We start from the raw sequence: 22,840 nt of genomic DNA on the forward strand, positions 1-22,840 counted from the left end.
TCCGTGGAACCCGGAACGCACGAGTTGGAGAAGATTCCGGATCGCTCACACTCAAGTGTGAGATGCGTGTGAAGTGTATGTTTAAATGTGTGTGATGCTCGGGGGCCTTGGACACCCACGGAGCCTGAAACAACATAGTGCCTTCCGGTCTGCAGGTGCTAGCGCTCATGGTCTCTCCCGCTGCCTCGTGACCCCGCCGCCCCGTCCCCCCCCCCCCCCCCCCGCCCCGTCTCAGTGCCCTTCTGTTCCTCACTGTGTTGCTGAAGAGCCTAAGCCACCCTCCGAAGCGAAGGCCCGGCCTGGAGTGGACACGCACACCTCCGCGTGGGCGAATTTGTGGCCCGGCGCTATTTCTTGGGGGCAGAAGGAGGTGACATTGGTCTAGCATGCTGCTTTAAAAAAATAGACATGACCCTTTTTATGAAAAAAAAATTTTTTTATTTATTTCAGAGAGGAAGGGAGAGGGAGAGAGAGAGATAGAAACATCAGTGATGAGAGGGAATCATGGATCGGCTGCCTCCTGCACGCCTCACACTGGGGATGGAGCCTGCAACCTGGGCCTGTGCCCTGATGGGGAATCGAACCCTGACCTCCTGGTTCATAGGTCAGCACTCAACCACTGAGCCACGCAGACTGGGCTAGACATGATCCTTTCTATAATCATAGAACATTGGGGTTGGTAACTACGGAGCAGGCATTTACATCGTCCCTAGCTGGTGCCGGAGGTGAGGCCTCGCGTGGGACCAAGTATCTCCTTCTCTGAGATTATCCAGCTTCGACGTGGCTTTCACACTTCGGTGGCTGTCCCCCTGGTGGGGAACGTGGTGCCCCGGTGCTTCTTCACGCTGTGTACACGGGAGTGCGGGGAGCGGCGGCCCCGAGGCCCCAGCCCGCGGGGCACTCCAGGGCCCGCCCTGCCGCCTCCACGCTGGCTCCACCGCCCTCGGCCAATCTCCAGCGCTCACCCAGCCGCGTGGCGGGCGATGCTAGTGTCTGCCGCCCCTGGGCCCCTCCCGGCGCTGCTCCCTCCAGCGTCTAGTCGGCTCAGAAGTCCCGGGTAGAGACGACCATCCGTATGCCCACTCATTAATTCTGCAAAGCGCTTTATCACTACCCCATAGTTTTCTTTTTCTCTTTTTTTAAAAAAAATATATTTTATTGATTTTTTACAGAGAGGAAGGGAGAGGGATAGAAAGCTAGAAACATCGATGAGAGAGAAACATCGACCAACTGCCTCCTGCACACCCCCCACCGGGGATGTGCCCGCAACCAAGGTACATGCCCTTGACCGGAATCGAACCGGGGACCCTTCAGTCCGCAGGCCGACGCTCCACCCACTGAGCCAAACCGGTTTTGGCCCATAGTTTTCTTTATGTGCATTTAAACGGCTTCCAATCCCCTCTAAACAGCAGACAAATGCTTTACGACTTTCTAAAACACGAGAGAGACAGTGACTGACGGGTTGCCCCCTGCACGTGTGCTGACTGGGGCCGGAGATCAAACCTGCAACCCAGGTACATGTCCTTGACCAGGAAGCGAACCAGCGGCCCTCCGGTGCACAGGCCGACGTGCTAAGCACGGAGCTCCCGGCCGGGGCTGTCCTCGGCATTTACTCAGGGTTTGCCGTTTAAGGGAAGCAGCGGCTTAGTCTGATGCGTTACCCAGTCACTTGGTTGGAGATGGTATAGGACCGCGTTTAGTCTCTCTGTTGGAGTCGATATTTTTGTGCACCCTCTTCCTAAATATTCCATCATCTTGATGCAGCGGAGGTTCGATCAGGATAACAAAACAGCAGCTTTTCCTCCAAAATGACGTACACGTTGCCACCCATCCCACGTTCCCTGCTGCCTGGCGTTTTAAGCTGGCTGTGACCTACTTACGGGTCCCCCGAGGAGAGGAGAATTCCTGGTGAGATTTGCGCGGCCGACGGCGGTGGATCCGCCCTTGGACTTGGGATTCCCGCCTCGTTCCCGGGCGGGTGACGGCCAGCCCGGGCCTGCAGACCGCGCCTGCTTGTCTGGGTGAGCAGGCTTCTTGGTGTGGTTCTCGGGAGCAATAGCGCTTGGTTATTTGACTTTCGAACGCGCTCTGCATGTATCCGCGGGCATTTCAGCCAGAGCCCTTTTAATTCTGTGCTCACCTCGCTTCGGTTCTTGTGAGTTAGCATTTCCCTTCCACGTCTCCTTCCCGAGGTTCATCGATCCGTTTGGAGGGAGGCCGGAAACCGCCCCGTAGGATGCGATTCCTTTGAAGCGGCTGACAGGGCGAAGCCCACACCGCCAGGGCTCTCCCAGAGGGAGGGATTCCGGGAGCCACAGCCCAGGGAGAGGGGGGAGCGTGGGCCTGCGGGCAGAGGCTCTGACGGACTGAAGGTCGGAAAGCAGAACACACAACCGAAAGTTACACACACCGGGCCGGGCTTCCTTTCTGAGAGTTTGTAAGAAGATGCAGCAACTCTTTAGCAAAATAAAGCGTGTCTGAGCGCTCGCTCCAGCCCGCTCCTCAGTCTTGCCCTGGGATCTCCTTCGGAGCAGGTGCCTCCTTCCGAACTCGCTGTTCCACCCCCGATGGGAGGCCCGCCCTGGACGGGCATCCCTCCTGCCCTCTGCACAGCCGCCTTCCCGTCCTCTGTGCTGGCCGGGGGGACTCTGAAGTCAGCGTGGGAACCACTGACACGGCATGCTGGGAGCAATGGTGTGTGTGTGTGTTTTATTGATTTCAGGGAGGAAGGGAGAGAGAGAGAGAGACATCAATGATGAGAGAGAATCATGGATCAGCTGCCTCCTTGCACGCCCCACACTGGGGATGGAGCCTGTAACCCGGGCATGTGCCCTGATCAGGAATTGAACTGTGACCTCCTGGTTCCTAGGTCGACGCTCACCCACCGAGCCACACTGGCCAGGAGGTAGCACCGTTCTTGATGCCAATACGGTTCTTCCTGCAGATGCACCCGCGTTGCTGATCCCAAGAAAGCGAATCCTGAAGCCACGTGGACCCAGGAAGGTGCCGGTGCGGGGCCGCACGCAGGCCTCTTTTGAGATGTCACAGCTGTTGGATTGTCACGGATGCTGGGAAAAGCCTGGCATGGTGACCCAGTTTAGTTTCGGCCATATTTCTCACAAGCAGCTTATTTCTGGGGCGCATGAGGAGTTACCCCAGGTGCTCCCCCGGCTGAAACGGGATCAGATTGGCTTATCACAGTCTCTCCTCCCGTCCACGCAAACAGTCACACCGCCTTCATTAACCCCGCTGCCTGCTGCAGCGAATGGATTCCCACGTGCGTCCGGGAGCCACTGCTGTTGGCGGTTGAGATTATCCAGACGGGCACGCGTCCCGTCCTGCCGGGCGTGGGAGTGGCAGGGTTGGGCACGGTCCTCGTTCGCTGTCACCGGCTTTGCAAAGACGTGTCCTGTGCTGACCGTGCGGGTGGTGGCTGGCCCATCCTCCGTCCCATCTTCTCTCGTCCCTGGAGGCTGCCGGATCTTTATTTTCACAAAACAGAGTCCGATGCAGGACCTACCGATGACGTCAGCGGTTCCGTGCCCCAGGGCCGAGGGGTTCAAAATGCTCGTCTCCCCGCGGGGGGCGCCTGGCGGGAGGGGGTGTGCGTGCTTCACACAGAGCACCATCGCGGAAACGCTGCTCCCGGACGGGGGCCACTCGCCTCCCTCTGTGGGCACAGCGACGGGTCCCAGAACCCTCAGGCGCGGTTTTCAGCTGGTGCCACGGCTCGGGGACCCGCTCCAGGCAGCGGGAGGGAGCTGGGGGCCCAGGGCCAGAGCAGGGGAAGCTCAGCGTGCGCCGTGCACCGGACTGTGGGACCCGACCTGCTGGGTGAGCGATGCCCGTGGCGGGTGGTCAGGTGGACATGCCAGCCCAGCGCCCTTATTTTTAAACAAGTGCGAAGGGTGTCGTCCAGGCAGAGGGAGAAAGGGCCGGAAACCCAGGAGACACTCGGTCTCTGTGCGGGGGACGGAGGGCCGCGGAGACCGGTGTGTAGACCGTGGTGGGAGATGTTCGTGCGTGGAAGTCAGGTGTTTCTCTGCCTCCTGGCTTTGTCGTCTGAATCGGGGGTGGGAGCCTCCTTTCTGCCAAGGCCGTTGGGGTGTTTATAACATCGTCCTCGGGCCATACAGAATGACCGATGCAGCGTGAGCCTGCTCGGTTGGGTCAGACATGGATGAACTCACCCCGAATGCCCTGGCAGGGCCAGACCCAGCGATTTCGCCGGCCGGTCGTTCCCCGCCCCTGATCTAGATGCTGAGTTCTGGGTCCGGATCGTTTGGACGAGAGCCCTTAGAAGGGCTTTGGGCATCGGCTCTCGCCTCTGTGCACCCTCTGGTGTTCGTCTGTGCCCCACATGGTAGGACGTGGTGGCGGCCGTCTCCCCTCCCCGCGTGGCCTCCACCCGGGGTCTCGCTGGCTGAGACTCTGCTTTGCGTTCACCCAGGACGGACCCGGTCGTCAGCCCCACAGCCTCGGCGGAGCTGGCGGGCGTGTGGCCTGCGCTCAGCTGCCTCCACTGCCCTCTCGGGGACAGGCAGACCTGGGGGCGGAAGTGGCGGGGAGCAGGGGTCAGGAATTCAGACCCAGCTTTCCTGGTTGCCGTTTCTACTGGACTTGGTTGCTGATGCAGGCCCTCGCCCGGTACCTGTGAACCAGGAGATCAGGGTTCGGTTCCCGGTCAGGGCACATGCCGGGTTGGAGGCTAGATCCCCAGTGGGGGGCGTGCAGGAGGCAGCCGATCCATGATTCTCTCTCATCACTGATGTTTCTCTCTCTCTCTCTCTCCCTCTCCCTTCCTCTCTGACATCGATGAGAACCTAAAAATAATTTTAAAAATTATAGTTACTAATAAAAGAGGCAGCAGCCGTATCTTCTTACGCTCACAGTGGCCACAGTGTGACTTGCAGGGAGGCTCAGCAGTGTCCGCTCCCAGTTCTGCTTTTGGGATTATGTTAAATGCCCTCACGCCTTCCATTTACATCTTATACGTGGAGGTTATTTTGGGGAGTTGGAGATTCTCTCCCCAAAATAAAGCTTTCTGTGCTGCCTGAACTCGCTCCCTTTCTAATCTGGTCCCCCCGGGGCACCGTTACTCCCCTCTGGGTTGACGGGAATGTGGGGAATGCCGGAGGCACCCGCTTTGTGAGTAAGCCCCAAAGGCATTCACGTTGTCAGATGGAATTCCTGGACAGACTGAGTCACCGCCTGCCCGTGATGCTCAGAAAAATAAAAACAAGTGCAAGATCTCATTCACACCAAACAGCGGCTTGTCCCTAATTACCATCTTGTGAAACCGAGTGGCTGGTTTGGGCAGAGCTGCTGTCTGTGTTTGAAGATATTTTGGAAAACGTATCTGATGTGTTTGGCAAGTTCCATTGTGTAAGAGGGGAGAGGGTAAATATTTACAAAGACTTATAACCCTGGTCAAGCACAGCCATGTTTAATCTCCATTTAAAAAATGAGGTGTGTTGGTGGGGTGGATAGCCTTTAAACAGTGCAGCAGTTTGCTAACAAGAACCCAGATGTCCATGATGGTGGACGGCACCTGGGAGCAGCGTTCGCTGGGAGCCACAGCGAGGGGGGAGCCCAGGACGCGCCCGCTTCATTCCTTCATGAAAGGGGAAGTGGGGGGACGGGGGCGCGGTCCCCAGGGAACTTGGTGCCCTGACGGGTTTGAAAGTTGATCCATCAGAGACACGTGCTGAGTCGGTCATGCGCATTTTCACCGGCTGCGCCAATTGGGCTGTTGCCGTGGCACGTGCTCTGCCTGAACTTGCCGTTAACATCTCAAAGATAAACTAAATGTCTTTTACTTTAGAAATGGCCCCTGAGGGGAAGCAGAAAGGCTTCGGAGAGAATTTATGAAGTGGGAGTTACGGGGTAGACGGACTTCTTGCGAAGTGTGAGCCACGTGACCCCAGGTTCACAAACACCCCGGGGCTAGTCACCGTGCGATTATGGCCCTAAGGCCCTGCTCGCCCCCCACTGTGCAGAGCCTGAGGCCTGGCCGGGCTGGGCTCCTACCCGCCCCACGGCTCCCGTGGGTCAGAGAGCTACTGTGTCTGCCCGAAGGTTGGGGCGGGAGTGGGGTGGAGAGAATAGGGAAGGATGGAAGATGAGCGAGATGTCCCCCTGATTAGACCGTCTGTGCGGGGGGCCCTGAGCAGATGGGCCACCTGGTCCTGGCGGTTGAGTTGTGGGGGCCTCCGTGGGCCTGTGCTTCCCCCGAGACCAGGGCGAGAAGCGTGGTGTTTGGAAGGCGTTGGCCTGATCACGTCATCTGTCCACACCTGCCAGTGTCTCCCCACCTGCCCCCGGGCGTCCCCCCTCTCCTGGGAGCCCCTCCCGTCCTTCACTTGCACATGAAGTTATTATTTCAGCCGCTTCATTGATTAAGTTGGCTCTTCGGCGGGGTCGGGGGGGGGGGGGGGGGGGCGGGGTGCGCTTGAGGACCCAGCCATCGGTTCTACGTTGCCGTCTTGATGAGATGTCTAAATCGTCACCCCTTTGTAAGAAGGGCGTCTGAAAGCTACGGGGAGTAATCTGCGAAGTATGCGCAGGTCTGGCACGTCGGTGCTAGGTCGTTCGTGATGATAGGCCCAGCATGACGCTGTGAATCGGTGCTTGTCCCACGTGTCCTGATGTGGTTACTGCGTGGTTATTTCCACCCTCGCGTGGGCTCTGGGTTGTGGTTTCTGCCCCCTGTTTTGGTTGCTGCGGTTAATTTTGTTTACAGATCACCAGGGTCTTCAAACTCATCTGCAAGCCCGCCACCTGGGCACGTTGGTATCTTTGTCAGACCCGCGGGGCTGCCACAACAGCCCACAGCGGGCCGTCCTTTACTGGGGGACTGGGGGTGTGTCTGAGTCTCCCTGTCCGAGACGAATGCTCCCGTTCACTTCCAAAATGTTGGTCTTTTAAGAGCCAAGCACTGAAAGCACCTCCTGTCATTTTCTTCTGATGTGAATGGAGGTGGATGTCAGCGCACGTGGTATATAGTAGCCGTCTCTTGTCTGTCCTGTGTTGGGGTGCAGTTTTGTTATTCCTCCCATGTCGCCTCCTTTCTGAGTCGAGCATCGGTGTCCCTCGGAGAGACGTTGTGCGCTTCTCACTAAAAGTCCCTCGCGTCGCCTGGGCTGGACTGAGCTACGCTCACCTTCTCTCTGCCTTCCCACCCAGCCCTGTCCCCTGCAGAAGGTTCAGGAACTGTCATTCAGTAACCAGCAGGGGGCTCAGGGCTGCCCCTCACCCACCCATTCCCAATGCAGTGCCGGCCCGGGTGTGTGGGGCTGGGACTGTGCCGGCCCGGGTGTGTGGGGCTGGGACGGTGCCGGCCCGGGTGTGTGGGGCTGGGACGGTGCCGGCCCGGGTGTGTGGGGCTGGGACGGTGCCGGCCCGGGTGTGTGGGGCTGGGACGGTGCCGGCCCGGGTGTGTGGGGCTGGGACGGTGCCGGCCCGGGTGTGTGGGGCTGGGACGGTGCCGGCCCGGGTGTGTGGGGCTGGGACGGTGCCGGCCCGGGTGTGTGGGGCTGGGACGGTGCCGGCCCGGGTGTGTGGGGCTGGGACGGTGCCGGCCCGGTGTGTGGGCCTGGGACGGTGCCGGCCCGGGTGTGTGGGGCTGGGACGGTGCCGGCCCGGTGTGTGGGCCTGGGACGGTGCCGGCCCGGGTGTGTGGGCCTGGCATGGTGGCCGTGTTTAGCCCCGGGGGAGGGCTCCAGTCATTACCAACTAAAACGTCCCCATTGGTCACTCCACGAGACTGTGACGGTCCTGGGGACATAGTGAGCGGGTGGACACAGCACCCGCTCTTGAGGAGCTCACAGCCCGAGGACAAGGCATCTCCTTCCATCACTGTGTTTAACAACAATAAGACATGCATTCCTCACTTACCATGGAACCTCTCTTTATTGGTCACCACTGTGGGGTAGGCCCCTGGATGGGAGGGAGCGTCGCGGTGAGCACGCGGGGTGAAGTCCTTTAGTAAATTCCACACCCTTGACATTCATCTTGATTCGACCGAGAAGCTGGCAAAGTGTATAAACTCTTCAGAAATACGTAACATTAAAACGAGACCTCCTGCTCTTCCTGCCCACAGTCAGGTCTCCTGCTCAGGCACGTTTCGGGGAGGGTAGTGTCGCTCCCGACCCGCTGTGATGATCTTCATCTCTGCGTCCCCTTTCTTGCAGTGATTGCCAGTTTCCGAGGCACCGTCCCGTATGGCCTGTCGCTGGAGATTGGAGACACGGTTCAGATCCTGGAGAAGTGCGATGGTAAGTGGGCCGCTGGGACCGAGTGGTGCCAACAGGCCCTCCCTCCACCGTTCATGAAGTTCATACGCCTGTCCGCCCCTCTGTGCCTCTGGGTTTTCCCAGGAGTCACTGCGAACCATTTCTGACAAGACTTGTTTCTTGCATTCAGAATGAACACATTTTAAAGTCCCATCAGTTTATCCCAAAATATTCATTTTCCTCCAAGCCTGTTGTCCTTATTAGGAATCTACAATATGATGACGTTCTATCATCGGAGGGTTCATTACTGGTTATATTGTGTTCCCCCAAACAGCTATCCCATTTAGTTGGAGCCTGGTGTTGGGTGGGGGTGATGCGTGGACATTTACGCTGTCTACCGTAATCGACACCTTAAAAGAGGTCACGTTTTCTGAGTCCCTGCCAGATGCGTTTTGTCTGTTTCCACTTTGCATGCAGATCAATATAACATTTGATCAAAAAGAACTTACGAGGAGCAAATATATTTAAACACAAAGCTCAAGTATTTCTTTTTGAAAATTCAATTAATCACAAAAGTTCCGTTCAGTAGAACATCGGTTGCATGGTAAAATAATTTCCTGCCAGTAAATGAAGTGGTTTGTATCCTTGAAACTATACGTTGAAACTGCTGTATTGATAGGGGCCTGTGTATTAGCCATACATATTAGCCATCTATATAACCTTACTCGTTTTATATAACGAAGGTATGTGCCCCTTTAAGGGGAAGGATCAGCGTGTGGCAGGTTGGGGGGCAGGCCGTCTGCGGAATGGAAGTGATGGTGAGCGCGGGGGCTGGACACCGAGCTGGCGAAGGAGTGACGGCGCACCCTCTTGGTGGAGGAGACCTGGCCTCACGCTTGCTGTTTTCCCAGCTCCCGTTGTGTTGGTGTCAGGGCACAGCGTGGTGGAGAGACAATGCTGTCCTTTGTGGAGGTGTTTCCGGCGCCCTGGCCCCTGCACAGTGACGGCAGGGTCGCTGGCGGGACTCCTGGCGCGGGGCTCACCCACCTGGTGCTGTAGGACGCACCCCCCCAGCCCGCGGCCTCAGGACGTGCCCGCTCCTCCGCGCTGTGGGCTGAGCGCTGCTCCCCGGTGGCCCCGCGGGGGCCGTGCTGCCGGGCGGGGAGAATTCGGAAATCTGTTCATTCTTGTGCGGGTCCTTGATTCCCGGAGACAGCAAAGAGCAGATTGACGTGTAATCATTGCTTTAAAAAAAATATCCCAGTGGTTTATTTAAATGTGATTCTGATTATTTCTCCACAGGCTGGTACAGAGGATTTGCCTTAAAAAACCCAAATATCAAGGTAAAAAAAATTGTTACTTCTAACCACAATTACGGGATTTAAAAAACCAGTTATTTTACTTTATTTCGTTACCCGGTGGGAATTGCAGTTGGGGCTCTGCGTTGAAATGCCGAATGGAGATACAGATTTTCATAAATTGGAAATTCCTTTGAACTCGGATTAGAGTTAAACTGCGCTACTCAGGTGATAATCCCGTGTAACGCTGGCGGTGTGTCCCTCGAAGACCTTAATAAGCTCATTAGAGAGAAACAAAGTCTTTTTGAAGTGTGAGTTTTGCAGAGGGCGAAATTAAAATTCGGGGGTGGGGGGGAGCACATATTCCAAAAGAAATATTAACGCGAGGTATTTATTGTTACGTTTCCTGCAGTATCATCTGTAGAGGGTTGTTGGGGAGACTGCTTTATCCAGGCCGCAAAGTGCTCATCTCTCTGCCCCTCCAGACGGGAGCTGAGACGCATTTCTCTATTTGCAGAAATCTCCAGGAATTGTAGTTGGAAGTGATGATTTTCGTTTCACCTTTCATTAGTGCAGTTATGATTTTTTAAGCATATTTTTATTGATTTTAGAGAGGAAGGGAGAGAGAGAGGGAGATAGAAGCATCAATGATGAGAGAGAATCATTGATCGGCTGCCTCTTGCCCGACCTCTACTGGGGATGGAGCCTGCAACCCGGGCATGTGCCCTGACCGGGAATCAATCCATGACCTCCTGGTTCATAGGTCGACGCTCAACCACTGAGCCATGCTGGCCAGTCTAGTTGATGATTTTGCCACTAATCCTTACCTATATCTACATTTTTCTTCTTTATTCTAATCTCCCCAGCTTTCACCCATACTTCCCCATTCTCTAGTATTTTTTTTTTTTTTTATATCTCACGTTCTTTTTGTTGTTGTTGAATTCTGGCTTTATTAGGATTATAGATAAGAAATTGTGTAATTTCTCCTTTGCCAGTCTTTCTGCCTTTTAACCTTTTTCTGTATGATGCAACTTGGCTTAATCCCTTTATTTCATTTACTTTAGGCCATTCTGAAGGAGAGCCCGAGGGACTGAAGAGCATACAATTTTAATTTTTTAAGACTTAGCCTCATTGGAAGTTATTTTTGGACATCTGCTACTCACATGCAAATGTAGCTTCATTATTTAATTACCCGTTTAGAACTTGTTTGAGGAAAAAAAATTTATTTGGCTCCTGTTATTTCTGTCATTCTTCTAATCTCAGATTCTGACTTTTTCCTTATTCATTATAATTTCTCTGTTAATCTTACTGTACGAGGGCAAGTTTAAATTTTGAAGGAAAAAGAAGTGTTTTTAAGCCTATTTACCTCTTTCCTACGGTTGTATGTATAGAATTTGCTTATTAACTTTTATGGGATCCTTGGATCCACAGTGGTGATAATGTATTCAAATGACATTTGCTTTCCTAAATATTTAATTGAATTTGTCATTTGATTATACATCAACAAGATCATTGCGGGGATATTGTCATTTAATGGACAATAAAATGGAGGCCCATTTTTACAGCGTTGTTCCCCTCGGTTTCCCATTGAGAACAAAGGAACAATGGGCCGGTCCTGTCGTTCCTACAGTGAAAGCTCTGGGCCGCGGGCTCCCGTTGGCTAATTTGGCGCCACCGCAGCGGCCGCCGGGTGATTAATTGCTGCCTTTTGCATCAGGGGTCTCCCGGAGCACTGCCTACCCACGTGGTCTCCCAGCTCCAGTCGGCGCCTTAGTGGGTATTTTTAAATACACACACGGGTGTTTTGGAGAGGAGAAAAAGAACATCCCAAACAAACCACAACCCCAAAGCAACCTTATTTCAGCCCATGCCATATTTTTATAAAACTCAATAGAACGTGCTTTCTAGGCAGGATTCCTAAATTTTTTTAAAATTTCTGTCTCATAAAGTATTATTATTATTTTTTTTAGTGAGCTTTAACTTTTTGGTTATGTTTGTTTCAGAGGATCTTAACTTGGTACGCCGGGGAGGAGTAGAAAGGAGTGGGTCTGAGGACTGGATAGATTCAGCCTCTCAGATGGGGTGGCGACATGGTGTCCCCATTCCACGTTGCCCTGGGGGTAGGCTGGGCATTCCCATGTGACGGTGAGACCACCCCTGCCTCACAGACGGCTCGCGCCCTGACCTTCGTGTTTTCTCTTCCAGGGTATCTTTCCTTCCAGCTACGTTCACCTGAAAAATGCCTGTGTGAAGAACAAAGGGTAAGCCATGAGTTCTGCTCACAGCCGCGGGATTTGCACAGAACCATTGCTTAGTCGGAGATCGGGAAGGCGTAGTCTTTGTGTTGACCAAAGGCTTAGGCCAGTGGTCGGCAAACTCATTAGTCAACAGAGCCAAATACCAACAGTACAACGATTGAATTTCTTTTGAGAGCCAAATTTTTTAAACTTAAACTTCTTCTAACGCCACTTCTTCAACATAGACTCGCCCAGGCCGTAGTATTTTGTGGAAGAGCCACACTCAAGGGGCCAAAGAGCCGCATGTGGCTCGCGAGCTGCAGTTTGCCGACCACCAGCTTAGGCTTTGGGAACGACAGAAGACAATGCCTGCCCGTGCCGTGTGATGAAGAGGGATCGCGCTCGGGCAGTGGGAGGAGAAAGGGAAGGAGCCCGTGTGTGTGTGTGTGTGTGTGTGTGTGTGTGTGTGTGTGTGTGTGTGTGTGCTGGGCAGGGAGGGCGCTCGGGCACAGTGGGGTCCTCATGTCCACAGGTGACGGCAGCAGCGGGGCTGGGTCTTGCTGGGTTCCTGCTGTGCAGGGAAGCGTGGTGGTCAGACCACCGGATGCTGAGTCATGTCTCAAACCCCAGGAATGTCCTAGGCTCACCACCGACTGCGAGCAGCTAAGTCTGTCTTTCTGATCAGAGATAATATCATATCCTCGGGTGACCGCTTCACAAAGCCATTATTATACTTCAGAGAACATGATTTCTGGGCTATTTCTTTTCAGTCGAGTTCCTCGGCCACCTAGGACTTTTCATACATTTAAAACGTCTTTCCGGTCCCTCTTCAGAAGTACCCGGATCAGTCAGATAAAATAGCACAGGATTCAACTGGAGGACTTGCTCGTTGAAGCGGCTAACGTGAGCAGATCCACGGAAGTGGCCGTGGATTTGGACCCAAACATTAGCTGTCAGTGTCACAAGGAATATGCCTGGCATCATTGGGAGTATTTTTTATTTTATGACAAAAGAAAGAATACAGGTTCAGCTATAAGAATTACATTTTCCTTCCTAAAGCAAAAAAAAAAAAAAAAATCCCACAGCAATTTCTTTGCATCATGAAAGCACAGTTGGGAGTGTAGTAAATGAGACCCTCAAACTTGAGGTTTACCACAGGAATTCCAAGGATGCTACTGAAATGGACGGTTCTTACACACACTCTCTGTGAAGGTACGGCGTTCAGTCTCAGTTCAGTGACATGCCTTCTGCTCAGGGCTGAGTGTATGAACACTTTCAGTGCCCTATAGAGATAAAACTAGACTAGGAGATGCTTCTACTCCATGTCTTAGCTACCTGAAGCAAGATTATTATTATTAGTAGTAGTAGTAATAGTAGTAATCACTGCAAACAGTAGTTGAAAACTATCATTATTCTAGTGCTCATAGTTACCACTCCTCCTCCTCTTGTCATTGAGGTGTGCCCTTCAGAAATGCCGTGTAGCCACGATCCACTGGAATGAGTCGGCAGAGTGATTGGTCCTTCGGGAATTCTCCCGCCTGGCGAGGTTGGGCGCTGCCCAGCACTCAAGGCAACCAGGAGACCATCCAGCTTCCTCTCTCTTCTGCCCTGGCTGCCCCACAGCTGGGCTGGGCAGTGTGCAAACCCCAAGGTCTCTTACCTGGTCCCAGACAGGATCCACCATGGCAGACCTGTGCAGCCAGGCCTCTGTGCGACCTTTATCCCAGACACTGCCCCCCCCCGCCCCTGCACCTCCCTCAGTTGTCCAGAGCTAAGGGCAGGGCCCCGACCCCCATCTCACACTCTGAACGAGGGATAGAAAGGAGAGATGCCAACAAAGACAATGACTGTGGCCCCGTAGGAGTCCTGCCTCTCAAAGCAGATTAGGGTGGGCCATCGTTTTCATTCCAATATGTGCCTTCTTTTACTCATTATTATTGCTTTTGGTCCTGGTTTGTCGCTGTCTCATACATGGCCCTGTTCCCTGAGCCCTGAGGAAGAGCACATGTAGGTAAAGGGACTCAGAGTTGGGTTCCCTTTAAGACTTGGTTGGCGGTGGGTTCTCCCCCGGACATGGGCAGGATGGGCATTCGCCAGGACAACGCTGAGGCAGAACCAACATCTGTTTGCTAAAGCACATGGTTGGAATTGGAACCCTAGGTTCTGGGACTGGTGGCAGGAAGCGGAAGTTGAGCCTGAACACATCGCTGAACCCGTCTTTCCAGGGGATTGCGTTCCCGAGAGGGACCTCCTGGCGTTTGATGTCCCCTGTCCCATCTTCGGGGCCCAGCAGCCTAAGGGGCCACCGGCATGGACTAGCTGCCAAGTCCCCTCAGGACAACCGAACAGAGTGCAACTCCAGGGGCAACTGCTCATGCAGGCCACTCGGATGTTGATTTGGGTGTAATTAACAGGAAACAGCTGCTTTTCCTAAAGTGGCAATTTTGTGCTTGAAAATTTACATTTTGGTTGAACAAACCCAAATCAACGTCCTGCAGCCTGAATTGCTGTTCCGTTCTTTCCCGGGCCGCCTAAGGCCTGCAGGACGGACGGGGGTCCTTAGGCTGAATCGCAGTTTGTGAGCAGCGAGGCCTGCAGGACGGACGGGGGTCCTTAGGCTGAATCGCAGTTTGTGAGCAGCGAGGCCGCTCTGCGTGCCGCATTCCTGCGCGGTCAGGCCACCTGCGAAAGGTCACGTAGGATGTCGAGTTTCCCTGGAGACAGGCTGCTCCCTCCTTCACCTCCCACCAGTCATTGTGTCATCTCTCTCTCAGTGTCCAGCATGTCCATCCCAGCTGCCACTTCATGAGCAGAACCAATGCCCCACCTTTGGAAAATGTCACATAGAGACTCGATGAAGGGTCTGTGCATGTCACAGTGCGTGGGCTATTGTTGACTTTATTTCTAGTGGCAAATCCCAGCGTCACCTGTTCAGCTGCGGCGACCCCCTAGCAGGGAGGGAAGTGTTCCCGGGGCTGGTGCTTCAGCAGCAGCATGGCACGTGGAGGTGAGGCCGTGCTGGGGAAGGGGGCAAGGCAAGACTTCAGTGCCCATACTCACTGCCAAGAGGACTTGACAGAAGACAGTTGTACGTGGGACACAGCTCTAGAGCACGTGTTAGCCTCACGCTAAGAAGCCACGGTCTCTTGCTCCTCCAGACCACATGGTTCTGTGTCTGATACGCTGCTACCTTGTATGTATGAGATGCTGATCTTGGGAAAAAGCTCAAGTGAAGAAAATAAGCCCCGTTACACTGAGTGGCCAGATTATGATGATCTCTGAACGCATAATAATCTGGCCACTCAGTGTATATCCTATATAATAAAAGGCTAATATGCAAATTGTCCCCTCGACCAGGAGTTTGACCAGCAGGCAGGCCGGCCAACTGCCCATGTCCCCTCCCCCTGGCCAGGCTGGCTGGACTCCACCCATGCACGAATTCATGCACCGGGCCTCTACACACACACACACACACACACACACACACACACCCCGAGTGGCCAGATTATTGTGTGTTCAGAGATCATAATAATATGGCCACTCAGTGTATATACTCTGAAGCATTCTTTTGAGAAGCAGTAGTAATGGCCACTTAACCATTTTAACCTGCATAAAAATGGAAAGAATCTGATAAAGAAACTTGAGGCAAAAAAAAAAAAAAAGGTTATTGTGTGTAGAGGGAACAAATTAAGTCTCTGGTTTCCCCCCTCCTCTTTCTTATGCATCTACCCAGCGCGGGACCGCTGTCCTCGCCTTACTGGATAGCGGGCTGACTCCTTCCCAAGCATAGTTTCTGATTTATAGAGAAGAAATAGGGAGACTGTATGGCCCCGATCATAGCGAGGGACATTCTGCATGCACATCCCACTATCTCTAACGGCTAAGCCCTTAAGAAGTGTTACAATGAACTATAACATTCCTAATAGTTAAAACCAGTCCTTGTCATGGCCCCGTGTACAGACAATGACGAGTGGTAGTGACCTCAGGTGAGAGTTGGGTCGGTACCTGGTGTCTGGCTCCTTAGACACTGAGCGGGCTTGGACTTCGCAGCCTCCCGTGCTGGGCCTCAGGTGAGCCTGTTTCTCCCTCGGCCCTGGTTGGGGCTCAGGAAGCAAAGCCACCTCCCGGCCAGGTGAGCTGGCGACCTCAGGGTGCAGGTGAGGGGGGCGGGGCCGGGGAGGGGGAGGGCTGTGGCCGGAGCAGAGCTCTCCGGCATTCCTCCTCTCTCCCCGCGCTCCTCCCACCCCACCCGGAAGCGTGGCTGGCCGCTCGGGGATGTGGCGCCGTAACCCACGTGGCCTTCCTCACGCCAGTTCAGCATCTGATCCCGGTCGCCGTCGGCAGAACCAGGAGCGCCAGGCGGCTTCCTGCCCGGTGTGCCGTTCGTGTTCCCCGGAGGAAACGCTGTCCCTGACCTTGCCCGTGTGCTGTGTTTTTCTCTTTGAACGTCACAGGCAGTTTGAGATGGTCATTCCCACCGAAGACTCCGTCATCACAGAAATGACCTCGACGCTGCGGGACTGGGGCACGCTGTGGAAGCAGCTGTATGTGGTAGGTGGCTCTCCCCGGCCAGGCGATGGTTTTCAGAGACGCCTGAGCAAGGGGAGCCTGGGCTGGCACCGGGCACCCGCTGTCAGTCCCTCCGGGCGTCGGGGGCCAGGGCGGGGGAAGACATCTTCCTGGGGTCCCGAGAAGCAAAGTCGCGGTGGCAGACCCCGAGGGCTCCGTGCTGGGTCTCGGCAAAGGAAGCGCAGGTCTCCTGGGGGGTGAAGAGGACGTGTTGGGAAGGATCTAAAATTCAGTATTATTTTACTTAAAACTGCATCGTGTGTGACACTAGCATGGGAAATGGAACTATTCGAACTGCTCGGGTCAGTGCCTCCTAAATACTCAGCAGGAGACTTACAGGAACGACAGCGTAGGACTCAGTGATGGCGAACCTATGACACGTGTCAGCACTGACACGCGTAGCCATTTCTGATGACACGCGGCCACTGAGGCGGCCGCATGCCGAGGATGAAACATTTGCGAAATAATGTTTTTTCCTCAAAGTGACACACTACCCGAGTTATGCTCAGTTTTTTGGTGAAGTTTGACACCCCAAGCTCAAAAGGTTGCCCATCACTGGCCTAGGTGGTATCGGGTCATGGACCCAGACCCGCTCGCTGCCTCGTCTGGGGGGAACCAAGCTGAGTTTCCTCTTGGTCCGGCCTTCCCCAGCGACTTTTCCCTGCCTTTGAGGTTTTGAGCGTCTGTTCTGGGGACAGACAGATCGGCTTGAGCATCCGTGTGTTGTAGGCTCTAGGAGTCGCCTCCCCACGGCCTGGTCTTGGGAGCGATGGAGACGGGGTTATTGCACAGTGTCCTGGCCCCTGGGCTGGGCGTCAGCTGTACTGCGAGCAAATGCCAGTTGGCCCTGGAGACCCCAGACGTCTGGCCTTGAGGATGAGGCTGGCGTGGCTGGGCTCGACCTCGGGGGTCTCCTGTCCGCATGGGGATTCTTGGGCGAGTGCGCTGGTGTGAGGTCCCCAGGCCTGGGTGCAGGGGCGCTGTCCCTGCTGCTTTCGAACAGTTCAAGGCGCCGAGCTTCTCCGCGGAGAGAGGTTGGAGGAGGGCGGTTGTGTCTCCTAAATCAGCGGTCGCCCACCTTTCGGGCCTCACGGACCACCGGTGGGCGGCCGCTGTCCTAAATGGTGGTGGCAGGTGAGAGCTGCTCCCTGGGAGGGCCCGGAGCACCTAGGCACGCGGCGAGAGCTTCCCAACCGCTGGCTGCTCCACGTGACACCGGGAGGCCTCCGTGACGTCCTTGAACATGCCACCTAACAAGGGTCAGGGATACAAGCACAGACAGCCTCAGGGAGATACGGCAGCCTTCCGTGCTGAGGGGTGTGGGCAGGCCTGGCGGGGGTGGGGGTGGCGGGGTGGGCGTGTCCTCCGGGTAGGTCTCATCTCAGACCTCTCCAGGGACGGTCTGTCCAGGGCCCCGTGCTCAGGGCCGGGGGCTGAGTCTAAACCTGGTCTGTCTGCTGCTCCAGAACTCGGGCTGTGTTCATCGTAGGCGAATAAAAACTTCCCCATCTCTAAACCACTCTAGTTCTCACAATTAAAGGCTTGCTACATTGCCTTCATGTGTTTTACAAACGTTTTATGTACTGATTAATTTGAGAGAGAGGGTTAGAGAGACATAGAGAGAGAGAGACAGAGAGAGACAGACAGAGAGAGAGACATGGAGAGAGAGAGAGAGAGAGAGAGAGAGAGAGAGAGAGAGAGAGAGAGAAACATCAGTCGGTTGCCTCCAGGATTGCCCTGACTGGGAGTCGATCCTGCATCCTTTTGGTGCACGGACGACACTCGGACTGGGCCACCAGCCAGGAAACAGGGCCTGCTGCCTCTCTGATGTGGTGCCGGGGTGTTTCCATCGGATGGGACAGAGCTGAGGAGGGCGGATTGGAGGGGGAAGGGAGGCCCAGGAGGCGGCGGCAGGCACATGGGTGTGACGTGCCTGTGCTGGGCAGTCTGGGAGGGGACGTCGATTCCTGGGGAGGGCAGCAGTCTCATCGCACGGGGGGGGGGGGGCAGTGCGCAGGCACGAGGGCAGAGTCTGTTAGGAAGAATCTGTCCCCGAAGAGGCGAGCACATAGGACGCGCCCCCTCCTCTGTGCCCCCCCCCCCCCCCCCCCGCCCCGGCTCAGCCTGGGGCCCGGACTGAGGCCGCCGTTGGTGTTTCCCAGAGAAACGAGGGCGACCTGTTCCACCGGCTGTGGCACATCATGAACGAGGTGCTGGACCTGCGGCGCCAGGTGCTGGTGGGCCACCTGACGCACGACCGCATGAAGGACGTGAAGCGCCACATCACCGCCCGCCTCGACTGGGGCAACGAGTGAGTGCCGGCGGGCGCAGCGCGGCGTGGGGCTCCCCGAACACACTCTGTGGGGCTCTCCCGCTTGTCCCCCTTCGCGGGTTGAGTACAAACGTCCCGGACGGAGCCCAGAGCCGCATCCCCAGGGCCGGGCTGGCGTGGGCACGGGCGCTGTTGGCTCGCTACACCCGTGTGGCCGATGGTGCCCGAGCTCCCAGGCACCACACGTGGCGGGTGCATCGCTGTGGCTGCTGCGCCCACTGTGGCCTCGGGCGTGGCGCGGGCACGTCCCGCGAACAGGCAGCTCTTCCGCGCCACGGGCCTTGGCGCCCTGCGACCCCTGGGGAGGCGCTGAGGCTGCAGCTCCCGGGCGGCACGGGAAGCCGGCGGGAGGTTAATCGGCTCTTCCCTCCTGGGCCAGCCCTTCCCTCTCCCCGGGGGCCTCCGAGAGGTTGAGGAAGTCAAAGTGCACCCCCACCTGCTCCCAGAGCTCCCCGATGTCCCGCAGAGTTCACGTGGGGCCTTGTCCCCTTCCCCCCTGTCCCCTCCCCCCTGTCCCTTTGCCCCCGGGTTCCCAGGCAGGTTAGGGGCTGAGTTGATACAGCCTTGACCCCCCTCACCCGCCCCCCTCCAGCTTCCCAGATCCTGTGTGCACCCCTCCTCCTGTCCCTTCCTGTCGCCTTATTTCTTCTTGTTTTGAAAGCACTGCTCTGATGCTCCTCTGTGAGCCCCGAAACCTCAACTGGGGGGAGGCCAGCCGAAGGAAAGCCCAGGAATCAGCCGCTTAGAAACCTAAAACCCTGCCACCCCCTTTCCCCGAACAACATGTGTCCGGCTCTGTCTCACCCAGTCCGAGCGGGCGGGCTCTGTGGTGTCTGTGGGTGCTCACGGCTCCTGCTGCAGAAAGCCAAGACCCCCCCCCCCCACCCCGTGGCAGGATCCCCCCACTCAGAGTGCCAGCCCCTCTCCCCCAATGTGCCCGCCCTTGCCACCTGTTTCCCAGCCCCTGCCCAGGGCCCAGCCTCGTTAGGTTGGCTGCCACAGCCACGGTCACAGGTCGTACAAAGTGGAAAATGTGGGGGAAATAGTATGGTGGCTGAAATGTCCCATTTCCCAGTGATGTAGTGAAAAACAATGATTTAAGTATTATGCCAAGTGAAATAAGCCAGTCAGAGAAAGGTAAGTATCCATGATCTCACTCATATGGAATCTAATGAGCAAAATACACGGATGCACAAAAGAGATCCAGAGACACAGAAGCATGGAACAGACTGTGGAACCTCAGAGAGAAGGGGGTGGGGGTGGGAAGAGATCAACCAACGAACTTGTGTGCATAGTTGCGTAACCCGGGGACCCTGGCAGTTAGGGTGGTGAGGGCCTAGGGTCGGGGGGAGGCAGGGGCTGGCTAGATGGGGTGAATGGGGGGAAAGGGACATGTGTAATACTTGCAACAATAAAGATTTAAAAACAAATTAATTAGTTAAAAAGCACATACATTCTCTAAAGGTGTCTTTTCTCCCCAACGTTTGCCTCTGCTTTCCAGGCAGCTGGGCCTGGACCTGGTGCCCAGGAAGGAGTACGCGGTGGTGGACCCCGAGGACATCAGCATCACCGAGCTCTACCGCCTGGTGGGTGCGGGCGCGTGGGCGCAGCTCGCTCCTGAGCTTGTGGTTTCCATGGCACTCGCTGTACTTAATTTTGCAAGAACAGGATGTTCCCGGTTTAATCCGGAGCGAGGAAGGAGGATGAGAGCTGAGGTGACCGTGCCCTGAGCACAGAACTCAGACGCTCCCCTGTCCCAGAACGACGGGGCGTCCCCCACTCGGCCCTCCGCTCCCGGGACCAGGGCTAAACCCAGACGCGTTTCTGTTGCAGATCTTTGTGTTTTTGCCTAGTCTAGGGAGATGCTTGCAAGCCGTGCGTGCGCAGCTGTTGTGTGTCAGGACACGACTGTGACTAACGGTGTCCAATCCTTCCTCACCCACGCGCACCCCCTGTCCCCCTCATGGTGACTACAGACTCCTGCCAGCGTCTCCTTGGTCCCTGCTGCTGGTCTGACCCGAACCCTCCCACCCCCCAATCCGTTCCTCAGTGCTGAGCCATGGGGAAGACCCAGACAACTAGACTTGGCTTCCCTCTGCCCTGCACCAGCTCTGTGATCTGGGACTTACTGCTCTATCTCTCAGAGCCTCCGTGTCTTCCTCTGTTCATTGGGGGGTGTCATCCTTATCCCGTGTTTATCATGGAAGTCACATGAGAAACGCATGTAGAAAGCCTTTCCTGGGCAGACGATGTTTGCAAAGTGCCTAAGCATTCGGTCGGTCTCCATTTGTCCTCTCACCTTTGCTTTATCCTTATTAGACGGGCAAGGTGGCCAGAAGAATCCATACCTTCCACGCTAAAACGTACGATTCGGTTTGGCTGTGTTTAATGACGTAAATAGTAAAAGCTTGGCCACGATGGACATTTACTTCTCTCTCACCAGACGCACGTCCAGAGGCAGGACGTTCTGGGCTTGGTGGTTTCCTGGTGCCGGAAGGGGGCACGGGCCGTTTTCCTTCTGCTGTGCCGTGCACGGCTCCGTCGTCAAGAGTACTTCCAGGCACCACGTAGCTGCCAGAGCTCCCGCCATTGCCGCTGCTCCCCCGCAGCAGGGACGAGAGCGGTCCAGCTGCGTTCAGGGGCCTTCTTGGAAATCCCACACCACACTTGCACTTGCAGCTCGCTGGCCAGAACGTAGTCACACCCTCGTACCTAGGCTGGGGTGTCAGATACCGTATTTGATAAACAACCACCAGTGCCTGATGCAAATACATGTGACCTTCCCTCGTTTGATCTTGCGTGCCAGCGATTTTATCTCCGTTCCTTTCCTTTATGGTCGCATGTGGGATGGATGGCTGATGGATTCATCGCTCAGCGTTCTGGTTTGTTAGTGGTGGCTGCGGAGGGTGCTGTGTTGATAAGATTCGGGGGTCTCCTCTCAGCTGTCATTGATGGGCATTGACTGTGATTGATGGGAAATAATCACCACTAATTAGCCATGACTGCCTTGGATGGTTTGGTTTTTGTTTTGTTTTGTTTTGTTTTTAGTATTTTACTAGAGGGCCAGTGCACAAAATTCGTGTACGGGGGCAGAGGTGGGGGAGGGCGAGGTGTGTGTCCCTCAGCCCAGCCTGCACCCTCTCCAATCTGGGACCACCCAAGGGATGTCTGACTGCCTGGTGGGATCGGGCCTAAACGGGCAGTCGGACATCCCTCTCACAATCCAGGACTGCTGGCTCCCAACCACTCGCCTGCCTGCCTACCTGATTGCCCCAAACTGCTTCTGCCTGCCAGCCTAATCACCCCCTAACCACTCCCCTGCCAGCCTGATCGATGCCTAACTGCTCCCCTGCAGGCCTGGTCGCCCCCAACTGCCCACCCCTGCAGGCCTGGGTCCCCCCCAACTGCCCACCCCTGCAGGCCTGGGTCCCCCCCCAACTGCCCACCCCTTCAGACCTGGGTCCCCCCACAACTGCCCTCCCCTGCAGGCTTGATCGCCCCCACCTGCCCTCCCTTGCAGGCCTGGTTTCCCCCAACTGCCCTCCTCTGCAGGCCCGGTCACCCCTAACTGCTCTCCCCTGCTGGCCTGATTGCCCACAACTGCCCTCCCCTGCAGGCCATCTTGTGTCCACATGGGGGCAGCCATCTTTGACCCCATGGGGGTGGCCATCTTGTGTGTTGGAGTGACGGTCAATTTGTATATTACTCTTTTATTAGATAGGGTAGCTCAAATCCTAGTCCATAGTCTTCACTTGACAGATGAGGAACACGGAGTGCTGTGGTTTTGCATGAACGTGTAACTTCTCCTCTGGAGCGGTTGCGTTTTTCTGTTTCTAAACCCCAGTGATTCCATGTTGTCCTCCTTAAGGCAGCCCCGGGGGCCTGCCTGCACCCGGCCTGGGCACCCAGGTTGTCTGTGGCCCTTGCTCATCTTCTCTGGTGGCATCAGAGTGACTGACATCGACTTCCAGGGAGAGCTGGCAGCCCCACCACCCACCCCTGCTGTCCCGGTGACTTATTGTCCCCCTTGGACCAAGGACCGTGGCGTGGAGCTGCGCGCCCCACAGAGGATATGGCCACCTCTCTTTCCCGCAGCGTCTTCTCTGTCGCTCTCAGACACACGCGTTCGCATCTCCCTGGGTCCACCTACAGCATTAAACCCTCTTGCTT

General features: G+C 55.7%; 1 protein-coding gene across 1 annotated transcript in view; it reads left to right on the forward strand.

Annotated features, from left to right (window-relative positions):
- DOCK4 (dedicator of cytokinesis 4) overlaps positions 1-22,840 on the forward strand; it is a 205,482-nt gene that overhangs the window by 91,143 nt on the left and 91,499 nt on the right. Inside the window, exons 2-7 of the mRNA XM_079786817.1 lie at positions 8,193-8,276; positions 9,537-9,577; positions 11,738-11,793; positions 16,224-16,320; positions 18,501-18,649; positions 20,172-20,256. Coding sequence (XP_079642943.1) covers positions 8,193-8,276; positions 9,537-9,577; positions 11,738-11,793; positions 16,224-16,320; positions 18,501-18,649; positions 20,172-20,256 — 512 coding nt within the window. The remainder of the gene's footprint in view (positions 1-8,192; positions 8,277-9,536; positions 9,578-11,737; positions 11,794-16,223; positions 16,321-18,500; positions 18,650-20,171; positions 20,257-22,840) is intronic.

This window comes from Cnephaeus nilssonii (genome assembly GCF_951640355.1).
Source record: "Cnephaeus nilssonii genome assembly, chromosome: 12".
Taxonomy (NCBI): domain Eukaryota; kingdom Metazoa; phylum Chordata; class Mammalia; order Chiroptera; family Vespertilionidae; genus Cnephaeus; species Cnephaeus nilssonii.